Below are 14985 nucleotides of genomic sequence, written 5' to 3' on the forward strand. Positions count from 1 at the left end.
TAATTAGTGTACCATTAAAATAATGTGTTACCAAAATTAATTACATTGCAGGTCAAGCAATGTGTTAAAAAGGATAGTGTAAGTGTCTGAGAGCACATCATCCTCCTTAAAACATTGCTGTACAGTGCCGCCCTGCTGGAAAATATATCCAAAGTGGAAATCACTACTGAGGTCCAGTCATAGGTGTTCCCCCTAAAGTAAATTTTTGGCACCACATATGGGAAATTTAAAATATAACTCCCATTAACAGTAAAATGTGTTGCTTGTCTGCTTTCCCATCGGAACAGCTAAGGACTTACATTTTATTATTAATCGATGTAACCCTACTAGGTTAATTCTAAGGAGAAACTAGGAACCTGGTGGAGAGTAGAAATTATCTTGTGGTAAAAGTACTAGATATATTAATATTTTGTTTTCTTACTTAACTGGTAGGTAGTTCTGGTAGGTGCCCTGTGAAAGTGTATCACACATCATTTTAACTATGTAGTAATTCTTGTTAATAGTTTAACTTAATAGCTATAAAATGCACATTTAAAGTTAGAACTAAATATGGTAGAGACTTTGTAATGTTATATGATTCTTTTAATGTAAAAGCTGTAAAACAATTACATTGAACTATAGGATATTTTCTATATTGGTATTTGTTCTGAGGGTCTTATTAGGATATCTAGTAATTCATTTGGAGAGTTTTGAAATTAGTGCCTTGCTAACAGCAGGTCATTAGAGTTACAGAAATTTTAACATAGGAAACTTTGTTCTCTACTTGACAAAACATTTTTTACTTGGCTTGCAGAATTGTCTCGATTTAAAAAAATTCCCAGTGGGCTCTGAACAAAATAGTTTTGCTACTACAACAAATTTTGAGTGATTTGCCCATGTTTTAATTTTCTGCTTCCCTTCCTGTTTGGATTTTGAGTAAGCCTATTGGAAAACATATTGACAGGTAAATAAAAATAAGTTGAGCAAAAGAAAGAAAAGGCAAAGAACAATTTGTATGGAAGAAGTTGTCTTTATTTTTTGTTGTTTTTTCAAGAATGGATCCTAGTTTAATTAGTTGAACTAATAGGTGCTTAAATAGGTGCTGGAAGATAAAGAGTATAAGTGGGTTTAGAAAAGCTTTCTTGAAAGGTGCTTTTCCCTTTAAAGCCATCTTTATCCCACTTTGTCCTACTTAAATCTTTTCTAAAATGACATAAAGCAGGGATTTCAACTTAATGTGGAAACACATTCCAGTTCTTAAAAATGACAACATCACTACCACCTTTAGAAGGTAGTGTTAAGCCATACATCACTCACTGCTTCCAAGAAGCTCTTAGTTGTTGGGGTTTTGTTTATTCATTGGACCAAGTAGCTTCTTTCTTTAACTAAACCAAGATTTTCTGATGGTGCAGAATAGAATTAACACATTGATAGTAACTCTTGAGTCTTTGGTAGATAACAGTTAATGTTTTATATTTAGTACTTTCCTAACAGTTAATCATCTGTTCTCTTTTACAGATGGCTTTCACAGTCAACGTTTGAAACTAGAGAACCAAGTAAACAATACTAGTGTTTTTGAGATATTTAAGAGTGTAAATTTGGAATATTAAGAGGAAATACTTACTTTCAAACTGATTAAATTTTCTTACATTTTAAGGAATAAACTAGCATATTTAGATATACTACACTTAGATTATATTTTCTGCCTACGTTTAAGTGCTCATTTTTTTTATCCAACAGACTTCTTTCACCAGAAGTGGTAAATGTCATAATTTAAGAAAACTATCTTTTACATTTATAAAGTAGTACTTTAAAATTTTCAAAGAATTATCTTGCAGCTCACTCATTCAACAAATATTATCCTTATTTTCATTCTATAGGGAGGAAACTGATCAGGCTGACATAAGTCATTGGGCTAGAAGTAGAACTCAGGATTTCCCATTGATTTAGAAAAGTTTACTGCTTTTCCCATAGAGCATTTTATGTCATCTTTCTTAGAATAATTAACCCAGTTTTACTTATTACTTTGTCTTTCTTAAAACATTATATCTTTTATATGGCCTCACAGTTGTCTTAACAAATTTATTTCTCTTTTTCTGTGTTTTAGGGCAGAGCTCTATTACATTGGGCATGTGATCGAGGACATAAGGAACTAGTCACAGTCTTGCTACAATATAGAGCTGATATTAACTCTCAGGTAAGAGTGATTGATGAAGGTGGAGCTTGTTTAAAAAATTGAGGTCAAATCCACATAACATAGAATTTACCATTAACTATTGTACAGTGTACAGTTCAGTGGCATTAGTTAATTTAACAGTGTTATAAAACCATCACTACTCTCTTACTCCACTACATTTTCATCACCCAAAAGGAAACCTTGTACCCATTAAACAGTCACTACCTACATCCCATCAGTGTATTTCTGGGCTGTTCAGTACCATTGTTCTATTTTTCTGTTCATGTACTTGGGCTTTGTTTTTTAAAGTATTATAGCTTCGAAATATGTTTTCATATCTTTTAGGATAAATTCCTTCCCTACTTGCTCAGAATTTTTCCTGGTATTTTTGCTTTATTTTTCTGTGAACTTTGAAATCATCTTTCCAACCCTTGCTTCTTCCCCCTAAGCAACACCACCATCACTAAGTTTAAAAAAAAAAAAAAAACACAAAAGAAATAAATTATTGGTGCACTTGTGTCTTTTATTTGGTTTGGATTGTAAGGATATATTTTTAAAATTATTTTCGTTTTTCAATTACAGTTGACATTCAATATTATTTTATATTTGTTTCAGATGTACAGCATAGTGGTTAAAACAATTATGTAATTTATGAAGTGTTCTTCCTGAGAAGTCTCCTTCCCACCTGGCACCATAGGTGGTTATTACAATATTATTGACTATTTTCCCTATGCTATACTTTGCATCCTGTGACTATTTTGTAACTTCTTACTCCCTTTACCTTTTTTACCCATCGCCACACCTCCCTCCCATTTGACAACCTTCAGTTTGTTCTGTTTCTGTATTGTTTGTTCATTTATTTTATTCTTTAGATCCACTTATAAGTGAAATTATATGGTATTTTGTCTTCCTCTGTCTGACTTATTTCACTTAACACAATACCCTGTAGGTCCATCCATATTGTTGCAAATGGCAAGATTTCATTCTTTTTTATGGCTGAGTAATATTTCATTGTATATATGTACCACATTTTCTTTATCCAATCATCTGTTGATGGACACTTGGCTTGCTTCCGTATCTTAACTATTGTAAATAACGATACAAATGAGGATAGGGGTGCATTTATCTTTTGACTTAGTATTTTTAATTTCTTCAGAGTATTTGGAGGGAAATGTCCCCAAGTTAGGCAGAGCCTGAGGTTTTTGCTTGTGGGTTTCCTGTATTCTATTTGTTTGGGTAATATAAGGCAGATAAGCGAAAAACTACTTTATGTGGCTTTATAGAACACTCTTTACTGAAATTTTTTAATGTAAAGTGAAAGTTTCATGTAGGTTTTTAGAATGGATCAGTTAGGGCTATATACCTGGCCAATGTTTTCTTTTTTCTCTTTGTATTGTCATGACCACTTTATATTGATTCTAGTTTTGATTTTCCTTTGTTATTGACAATCCTAAGTCATGTGATCGAGTTTCAGTTAGGGAATGCTCTGCTTTTGTCATTTTGGGTTGGTAACATGCTTCCAAGTCATGGGGGACTTTTGGAAATTAGCTCTCAGAATAGCTTTTTCCCCTTATAATTCCTTCTTTGGTTTCAATATTGAAATCTCTTTGAAAATATAGGTAATACAAACATAATAAATGGAAGTAAAGGTTCATCTCTCTCATGACTCAGTCTTTCTTAAACAACATTATTATTGACTGGCCTACTGGCTGCCAAAAAAGAAAGTCAATTTTGTTAGAAATATTTGATTGACCACAGATCTTGGTTACTAACCACCTGAGACAGGCTGATGTTATCAGCTATCTGAAGACTAATTTTTACTATTTGTTTGAAACCGAGTAGTAATTAGAGATATGTCACAGTCTACTCTGTGTTTTCCTGTCATTTTTACCCTTCAGTATATCTTGTATACTTTATTGCCCTGCAGTTTCTATATGCTGATGGAATTGCAACTTCTAATTTTATTTCTAAAAAAAGATCCTTTATAGATTTCAATTTTTATCTAGCAATATTGTGGACACTGTTTTGTCTTTTCCTCTGCTTGATATTGATTTTTAGTTCAACTCTGGAAGCTAAGTTCTTAACCACATTTGAGATTAAGACATAAGTTAAATACACACACACACACCCCGCAGACTTCTTGAGTAACTTTGATCTTTCAAGCCCTGGAGAAAGACTGAAGCTACTCCCAAAGGACATTAAAAAGTATTTGAATGTTGAAGACTTACTGCTATGTTTTCTCAGATTTACTGTAAAGTAACATTAAGGAAATAAGCAGGATAGAGGGAGGAGTAGGAGCATTTGTCATAAGATGTCTACACTATGCACTGGGTGTTATGAAATTCAAAAGGAAGTTATTTTGTTTGATACTGAAACATTTAAGGACTCTTTGATTTATAAACTACATAAACTTATGGTTAGTATAATGGCATAGAGCAACACAGCCCCTCTGTGAATACCTTGGTGAGCATCTGTGTGTTGTAAAAGATTTCGAAAACATGAGATGTTAACTAGACTTTATTTCATAGTGATTATTTCATAATATATACAAATATCATTATGTTGTACACCTGAAACTAATATAATGTTATATGTCAATTATACCTCTATAAAAAAAGAATACTTATGGAATGAAAGAATAAATGAATGAATCTGAAAAAAAAAAAAGAAATTCCGTATAGTTTTATGAAATGAATAGAAAATATTTTAAAAATTAAAAAATGGGATAATGACAATTCTAGATTTTACCTGGCTATTGTGGGGCTTAAAATGATGACATGAGATCCTCACTTCAAAGCTGTCCTGCTGCTCCTGCCAAATCTACTCCTCCCCAAGTCCACCAAGCATGTTGCTGCCAACAGCCTTCCCAATACTGCTCTTTACTGTGTCATTGACCTTGTCAAAACTCTCTAATGACTGCACAGCCTGTAGGATAACTTCCAAATTCTATGGATTTGGCATCAGAGTTCCCCATCATCTGAAGAAAACAAATCATAAGAATGGTATAAAGTAGTAAATAAGACCATCTGTAACCTATTATGAGAGGGGGTTGTTAACATAAAACAGTTCTTTAATATTTACTAGGTATCAAGTATTTTATGTGTACTAGTATTGTCTCTTTTTAGCCATCACATTCATCCAACTTAGGTATATTATTTTCTGTGTTTTACTGATGAAGAAACAGGAGCTTTGAGAAGTCATGGAGCTATTAAGCGATAAAATCTAAATTTGAACATGCCATTCTGATTCCAAAGCCCAAGCTCTTAACCTCTCCACTGTGAAATTTTAGTACATTTTGTCTCATTTTTATCTTTTCTACTAACACATATATGACATTTCAAAGATACTATATTTAGTACAATATTGTATATAGAGTAGTTTTCCTTCATTACTTAAAACTAGAGGCCTGGTGCACAAATTCGTGCACTGGTGGGGTCCCTTGGCCTGGCCAGCAATTGGGGGCCTTGGGGCCATCTCGCCCAGTCTCAATCAGGGCCAATCTCGCCCAGTCTCGATCAGGGCCAATCTGGGCCAGCTGGCTGGGGGTAGGGACCACGGGAGGTTGGCTGTGGGAATGCACTGACCACCAGGGGGCAGCTCCTATGTTGAGTGTCTGCCCTCTGGTGGTCAGTGAGCATCATAGCAACTGGTCATAATAGTCACTTAGGCTTTTATATATATAGATATAGATATAGATAATGGAGCTATAAAACACATTCATTGAGGTACATATAGTACAAAAATCTTAAGGATATAACTTAATGTATTTATGTATAATTTTATTTGCCACAGCTTTAATGCAAAGTAATATATACATGGGATCATTTTATGTATACGTATATGCAACTACCACCCATATCAAATTAGAATATTTCCAAAACACCGAGAATGTTTGTTTTCTTAACCTACTTCCTATCAACATCAATCCTTCCACCCCCCACTCTGAGGTGACTATTCTGATTTCTCTCACCACCAGTTAGTTCTACCTCCTCTTAAAATTCAAATATTTGGAATCATATAATGCATTTTCTTTTGGATCAGGCTTATTATGCTCAGTATAACATCTGTGACAATCATCCATGTTGTTACATATATCATTTGTTCCTTTATTTTTGACTGCTGTGTAACATTTCATTGCAAGCATACACTGAGTGGCCAGATTATTATGGTCTCTGAACGCATAATAATCTGGCCACTCAGTGTCTATCCTATATAATAAAAGGCTAATATGCAAATTGTCCCCTCGACCAGGAGTTCGACCAGCAGGTAGGCAGGCCAACCGCCCATGTCCCCTCCCCCTGGCCAGGCTAGCCGGACCCCACCCACCCATGCACGAATTCATGAACCGGGCCTCTAATATATATATATATATATATACACACACATGCACACGCGCGCATACACACACACACACACACACACACACACACACACACACACACTGAGTGGCCAGGTTATTATGCGTTCAGAGATCATAATAATCTGGCCACTCAGTGTATACCACAATTTATCCATTCTCCTGTTGATAGACATTTCGTTTTTAAGGTTTTTTTCCCCCCTTGGCTATAATGAATAAAGTACCTGTGAACATTCTTCAGGACGGACATATATACATATATTTTTATTCCTCTTGCATTTTGCTCAGGAGTAGAATTGCTGGGTCATATAGTAACTGGGTGTTTAACCTTTTGAGGACCTGCTCATGGTTTTTCAAAGAGACAGCCTATTTTACATCCTCACCGGCAACATATGAGAGTTCCTGTTTCTCCACATCCTTATCAACACTATTATTTGTCTTTTGATTATAGCCATGCCAGTGTATCACATGCTATATCATTGTGTTTTGATTTTCATTTCCCTGATAGTCGATGACGTTGAATGTCTTTTATGTGCTTATTGGCCATTTTTACATGTTCTTTGGGGAAATGTCTATTCAGATCCTGAGCCCTTTTTTTTAAAATTGGGGGTAAGGGGACAAAGAACATGGTACATTTGGTGTCTGTTGTTGATTTCTGCTCTTTATTATTTTCCTCTTACTTTCCTTGGATGTAATTTGCTGTTCTTTTTCTGGCTTCTTCAGATGGAAGCTTAGATCATTGATTTTCAACGATTCTTCTCTAATAGGTGTACTCAGAGGTATAAGTTTCTTTTTATGCACCATTTTAAATGCATTTAGCAGATTTTGATGTATTTTTATTACCCTCTAGTCAAAATATTTTTAAATTTTTACTGTGATTTCTTTCTTTGAATCATGGGTTATCCAGATGTTTGTTGTTTAATTGCCGACATTTGGGGATTTTACAGTTCTCTTTTCTATATTCATTTTTAGTTTGATTCTTTTATGATGAGAGAAACTACTCTGGAGAGTTTCAATATTTTTTAAATTAACACATGCTTTTTGGCCCCATTATATGATGTACTAGAGGCCCGGTGCACGAAATTCTTGCACGGGGTGGGTCCCCTCAGCCCAGCCTGCACCCTCTCCAATCCGGGACTTCTAGCTCCCAATCGCTCACATGCCTACCTGCCTGATCGCCCCTAACTGCCCCCTCTACCAGCCTGATCGCCCCTCACTGCCTCTGCATGATGGCCTAATCACCCCTAACTGCCCCCCCCCATCGGCCTGGTCTCCCCTAATGGCCCCTGCTGCCGCCCAGGTTGCCCCCAACTGCCCCCTCCCTGCCAGCCTGGTCACTCCTAACTGCTCCCCCCCCACCAGCCTAATCGCCCCCAACTGCCCCTCGCCCCCAACTGCCCCTCCTGCCGGCCTGGTTGCCCTCAACTGCACTCCTCCCCGCTGACCTGTTTGCCCCTAACTGCTTCCCCCCCCCCCGCCTCTGCTGGCCTGGTCACCCCCAATTGCCCCTGCTGCTCGCCTGGTCGCCCCCAACTGCCCCCCCTGCTGGGCTGGTCACCCCTTATGGCCCCCCCGCACCAACCTGGTCACCCCATGCAGTCTGCTGTTCAGTCGTTTGGTCTTCCCTCACCCCCCTGCCGGCCTGGTTGCCCCACACAGCCTGCTGTTCAGTCATTTGGTCGTCCCTCACTAACCCCCCTGCCAGCCTGGTTGTAGGCAGCCATCTTGTGAGGGCGTGAAGGTTAATTTGCATATTACCTCTTTATAGGATTTGAGGGAATGTTGCATGTTCACTTGAAAAGACTATATTTTGCAATTGTTTGGTGTAGTCTTCCACAAGTATCATTTAGGTGAAGTTAGTTAATAGTATTAGACAGGTGTTCTATATTTATTGATTTATCTATTTGTTTATCAGTTACTGAGAGAATTGTGTTAAAATCTCTTATGATTTATCTGCTTTTCCTTTTAGTTATGTTCATTTTTTATATCTTGAAACTATGACATTAGATACAAATTTAAAATTGTTTTATCTTCCTGTTGAATTGATCCTTTTACCACTGAGAGGTGGCCATTTAAAAATTCTATTAATCTTCTTGCCTGAAAGTGTACTTTGTTCAGAGTTATATAGCCACATGAGCTTTCCTTTGATAGTGTTTACCTTATATATTTTTCTATCCTCTTACTGTTATTTCTCTATCTTACTAGGTGTACCAGTTAATAATACGAATTTTTTACAATAGATGGAATTACACATATGTTGATACATAAGCGACTTGATATGTATGCTATTTTGTTGTATTGACAATGAGCTTTAAAACTTTATATGTCAAATTTGCTGAAGATGTTAACATCATAGATATTTTTACGCTTAAAAATGTTGAATTTCATGCCCCAAAAAAGAGCATTCACAGGAAGTTTTAATTCAGTACTTTATTTTGAAGAAAAAGTTATCATATACTTCGGGAAGCTTATGGTGAACATGCTCCATCTCAAGGTACTTATGAACACTGGTTTAAATGCTTTAAAAGTGATGATTTTGATGTGAAAGACAAAGAACACCCAGGTCAACCAAAAAAGTTTAAAGGCCAACAATTACAAGCATTATTGGATGAAGATGTGTGTCAAACTCAAAAGCAATTTGCAGAAAGATTAAATGTTGTTCAGCAAACAATTTCCGATCATTTACAAGCAGTGGGAAAGATTTTAAAAGAAGGAAAATGGGTGCCACATCAACTGAATGAAAGACAAATGGAAAACTGAAAAGTCATCAGTAAAATGTTGCTTCAACGGCACGAAAGAAAGTCTTTTTTGCATCAAATTGTGACTGGTGATGAAAAGTGGGGTTTATTTTGAGAATTCCAAATGCTCAAAATCATGGGTTGATCCAAGTCAACCATTAACATTGACTGCAAGGCCAAATCGCTTCGGAAAGAAGACAATGCTCTGCCTTTGGTGGAATCAGGAAGGTGTGGTGTATTATGAGCTTCTAAAACCAGGTGAAACTGTTAATACTGATCGCTACCAACAACAAATAATCAAATTGACCACCCTTTCATCATGAAATGACCATAATGTTCCAGAAGACACGGCAAAGTAATTTTGCTTCATGATGACGCACATCACACACTTCAAAACCAGTTAAAGACACGTTAAAAGATCTTGCCTGGGAAGTATTAACCCACCCGTTGTATTCACCACACCTTGCTCCTTCAGATTACCACTTGTTCCGATCAATGGCACACGCACTTTCTGAGCAGCAGCACTTCAAAATGTAAGAAGTGGAAAACTGGGTCTCTGAATGGTTTGCCTCAAAACAAGAAAAGTTCTATTGGGACGGTATCCACAAATTACCTAAAGATGGGGGAAATGTGTAGCTAGTGATGGACATTACTTTAAATATAGCACTTCTGATGTTTCTGTTGAAATTGTGTTTTCTTTTATTACAAAATGCGCATTATTAACTGGTACACCTAGTAGTTTGCTTGGGCTGCCATAACAAAATACCACAGACTGGGTGGCTTACACACATTCTATTTTCTCAAGCTCTGGGGGCTTCCAGTCCATGAGCAAGGTGCTGGTAGAGTTGGTTTCTGATGAGACCCTCTCAGTGGCTTGCAGACAGCTGCCTTCTCACTTTCCTCACATGCCTGTGCACTTGTGGAGAGAGCTCTCTGATATCTCTTCCTCTTCTTATAGGACACCAGGCCTGTTAGATCAGAACCACACCATTATGACCTTATTTAACCTTAATTACCTCCTTTAAGGCCCTGTCTCCACATATAGTTCATATGTGGGGTTAGGGCTTCCACATATGAATTTGAGTTTGTGAGGGGCGCAATTCAGTTTGCTAACACTATGTCTTTATACTTAAAAGTGCGCTTTTTGTAAATAGCATGTAGTTGGGTCTTGGTTTTTATCCAGTCTAGTCTTTGTCTTATAATTGTAGTGTTTCATTTATTGAATTCATTTGATGTAATTACTGGTACAGATCTGTTTAATTTTACCATCTTTCTACTTCTTTTCTGTTTGTCCCATCTGCTTTTTGTTTCTTTGTTTTTCCTTTGCCATCTTATTTTGTATTTATCAAATATTTTTTATTCCATTTTACCTTCTTTACTGGGTATTTGCTATTCCTTTTAGAATTATTCTTTTTTTTTTTTTTTTTTTTTTTAAATATATTTTATTGATTTTTTACAGAGAGGAAGGAAGAGGGATAGAGAGTTAGAAACATCGATGAGAGAGAAACATCGATCAGCTGCCTCTTGCACACCCCCTACTGGGGATGTGCCCGCAGCCAAGTTACGTGCCCTTGACCGGAATCGAACCTGGGACCTTTCAGTCCACAGGCTGACGCTCTATCCACTGAGCCAAACCGGTTTTGGCTAGAATTATTCTTTTAATGGTTATGATAAAAATTACAAAATAGTCCCTTAACTTATTATAGTCTACCTTAAATACATACTTTTGTCATATCCTGAACAGTGTAAAAATCCTAAGTGCTATAATTTTGTTTATGTTTTCCTGCTTCTAGTGCTATAATTGTGATATATTTTTACTTACATATTTTCTAAATACCTCACAAGGTACTGTTTTTGCATTAAGCAGTCAATAGTCTTTTACCTTTATTTATATACTAGTAGCCCATCGCGCGATATCGCGCACAGTAGGCTGCCCACCGCTTCTGCGGGAGCCAGCGGGAACCGCAGCACGCCACCGGGAGCTGTGCTGCTTCCACAGGAGGCGGGAGGGACCCGCGTTCATTCCGCAGGAGCCAGGAGGGACCCGCGCAGATTCCGTGGGAGGCAGGAGGAACCCGCGCTGCTTCTGCAGGAGGCAGGCCCGCTGTCTCCTTTCCGGGCCTGCGCTCGGCCGTGGAGGCTGCAGGCCGGCCCCCCTGTCTTGTCCCCGTCTGCTCCGGCTCGGGGGGCCGGCCCAAGCCGGGCGTAGCAACGAAGCAAGCATTCCGCTAGGCCACTCATGCTGCCCACTCTCAGCGGCCATCCCCCTGGGACTGGGGGCTCCAGTGGGGCTGGGAGGACTGGGCGCCACCATCTTGTGGCTATGGGCACTGCTATCTATGTGATGGAGAGATGGTTAATTTGCATATTACCCTTTTATTAGATAGGATTTACCCTTTCTGATATTTTCATTGCTTCTTGTACTTTCCTGATTCTGATATCATTTTTCTTTTCCTAAGGAACTTACTTTGATACTTCCTATAGAATTGATTTCTAGTGATGAATCATCTCAACTTTTAATTGTTTGAGTATATTCTGTTTCACTTATAGTATAGAAAGATAATTTTGCTTGATAGAAAATTCTTTGTTGGTTGATTTATTCTTTCTGCCCTGTAAAATTATCATTCTATTGTCTTCTAGCTCTTATATTTTCTTTTGAGAAGTTAGCTGTTATTCTTACTATTCTTCCTCTGAAGATCATGTATCTTTTTTGCTCTGAACTGCATTTAAGACTTTCCCTCTATGTTTCAGCAGTGGCTAGGTGTTTTTGTTTTTAAAATCTGCTTCGGGTTTGCTGAACCTTTTCACATAGCTTTTGTTGATTTTGCAAAAATTTTAGTTCTATTTTCTCAGATATTGCTTCTGCTCCATTTTCTTCTGTCATCTGGAATTACAGTTTTTCATATATTAGACCATAATAGTATTCTACATGTCATATACTCTATTTCAGGGGTCCTCAAACTTTTTAAACAGGGGGCCAGTTCACTGTCCCTCAGACCGTTGGAGGGCCGGACTATAGTTTAAAAAACAAACAAACTATGAACAAATTCCTATGTGCACTGCGCGCCCGGGATGAGTTGGCAGCTAAGCAGGACAGGCAGCAGCACCTGGCGGGCCGGATAAATGTCCTAGGCGGGCTGCATGTGGCCCGTGGGCCGTAGTTTGAGGACCCCTGCTCTATTGGTTCTATTTGTCTGTTTTGATTACTGTTTAGTTCTTTTCTCTATACTTCAGTTTGGATTTTTGTTGACCCACCTTTGTCTTCGTTAGTCTTATCTTCTCTTTAAGACTCTGCATTGAGTTTTTAATTACAGACATTGTAATTTTTCAGTTCTAGAATAACTGTGTGATTAACTTTTACCTCATCCTTTTTCTATTGAAATTTCTATCTTTTCCTCTATTTTGTTTCACAGATTTGTAATGATTACTTCATAGTTCTTGTCTCTTAATTGAAATAGCTGAATTATCTCTGAGTTGCTTCTTTTGGCTGTTTTCTCTTGTTCATCTATCACAATTTCCTACTGGTTCACATGTCTCAATTTAAAATTTTTTATTTTGAAATAACTTAGCATTTATATAAGCAGTAAGAGTATATTTGAACCTTAAACCTTGAACTAGAAGAATATTTTGTCAACGTTATATTCTCTTACCCCTATACACCCCCTATATCAGTGGTTGGCAAACTCATTAGTCAACAGAGCCAAATATCAACAGTACAACGACTGAAATTTCTTCTGAGAGCCAAATTTTTTAAACTTAAACTTCTTCTAATGCCACTTCTTCAAAATAGACTCGCCCAGGCCGTGTATTTTGTGGAAGAGCCACACTCAAGGGGCCAAAGAGCCGCATGTGGCTCACAAGCCGCAGTTTGCCGACCACGGCCCTATATGACCACAATTCAGTCACCATAATCAAGATATTATTACAGATATTTACTACTATCTAACCTTTATACATCATTTAAGTTTCCCCAGTTGTCCTTCAAATGCCTTTTATAACAAAAGGATTCAGTTTAGAATCGCATTGCATTTAGTTACCATGTCTAAATGAACTTAAAGGAGCAAACTAAAAATCTCCTTCAGTTTTCAGCAGTTACAGTTTATTCTTGACCTTTATAACTTTGATACCTTTAAAGATTACAGACCAATTATTTTATAGAATGTTTCTCAATTTGAGTTTGTCTGATGTTTCCTTCTGATTATGTTTATGTTACACATATTTAGAAGGGATATCATAGAAGATGATACTGTATTCTCATTGGAACCTATCTGATGGCAAAAACCTTCAGTTTGCTCCATTACTGATATTGTTAACTTTTATCACTTGGTTAAGGTTGTGTCTGCCAGGATCTTCACAGTAAAATTAGTTTTGTCCCTTTGTAATTCATAACTATTTTGCAAGGAGATAACTGGAGATTATGTAAATAACCTTTGTCAAAATTTCAGTTTATTCATGCTCTTATTTACATTAATTTGGATTCATAGTTCCCTATTTTTATTCAGTGTTATAATGCATAATTAACATTATTTAATTTTGTGCTCAAATTATTCCAGACATGACCAATGGGCACCACTTTAATCTGGCTTCTGTTTCCTTTTGACATATGTCCATAATTCTTTGAGAATTTTCATTCTTTCTGGCATAACAGTAATTTCTAGGTTCATCTTGAACTTTTCTCTTTCCCAGCTCTGGAAACAGTAGTTTCTCCAAAGAGTTCTGATTCAATTTAATAGAGAAGGGTATTTAGAAACCAATATCTGAGCACTATGTGTGCTCATTGCTATTGGGCTATCACTTTTCCCATAGCCTCTCACATATATACATACACACAAACACACACACATATACACATTTACATCGATGTTCATTTTCCTCTGTGTGTGTGAGTGCGCGCGCACACATGCCGTAAGTTCACACAATACCTCTACTTCCAGTTCAATACCACAGGATTCATCTAGTTCTCTTTGTATATTTGTAACTCCCTTCTCTGATGACAGTGAGAAATGTGGCTCCCATTATCTTACCATATTTACTTATTTGATCAGTCTCCCAGTGTGTAACCATCTTTCATGTTGCTGTCACCCCTTCTCCTGCATGGAAGCTCTGACAGTTGTCCCAGACCACTTTTCTGGAGGGTGACCTCCTCACTCCTATTGGTCTCTGTCACCTTGAGTCAAGTCGCTTTCCCATGTGAGTGCCTTCCTCACTCAGCTTAGGCTTTAGCATCCAGTACAATGCCAGCCTTTTGTGGGGATATCTTCTTTACCCCACTTGGTCTCTGACACTTTGTACTGGCCCATCTTTCTGTGTGAACATCCTCCTCCTCACCCTTCATGAGCTCAGACACCTCACAGATGTCTGATATCCACCACTCCAGATGGATATCTTCCTCATCCCAGTTAGACTCTGTTACCTTCTCTGGACCTTTACAGCTCTCCTCTTCTCCACCCTTCCAAACCCAGAAGGACACCTACCTAATTCGGCATTAGCTAATGGGTTTAAAATTGAGATGTTCGAGAAAGGAAGAGCAAGAGCTGTAGGTCATAATTTCTTATGTTATACTAGAGGCCCGGTGCATGAAAATTCATGCACTGGAGTGGGGGGTCCCTCAGCCCAGCCTGCCCCATCTCACAGTCCAGGAGCCCTCAGGGGTGGGAGGCAACCCCGCGATCAGGGGAAGGCGACACCCCATCACACCTTTGCTGCTGCCACTGCCGGCAGCACAAGCCTCGGCT

The 14985-nt window shown here is 37.8% G+C and overlaps 1 protein-coding gene across 1 annotated transcript in view; it reads left to right on the plus strand.

The window, feature by feature from the left end:
* ACBD6 (acyl-CoA binding domain containing 6) overlaps window positions 1-14985 on the plus strand; it is a 149363-nt gene that overhangs the window by 85444 nt on the left and 48934 nt on the right. The window contains exon 6 of the mRNA XM_080648452.1: window positions 2087-2176. Within this exon, the coding sequence (XP_080504578.1) occupies window positions 2087-2176 (90 nt within the window). The remainder of the gene's footprint in view (window positions 1-2086; window positions 2177-14985) is intronic.

The sequence above is a fragment of the Plecotus auritus genome, assembly GCF_963455305.1.
Source record: "Plecotus auritus genome assembly, chromosome: 12".
NCBI classification, from domain to species: Eukaryota; Metazoa; Chordata; class Mammalia; order Chiroptera; family Vespertilionidae; genus Plecotus; species Plecotus auritus.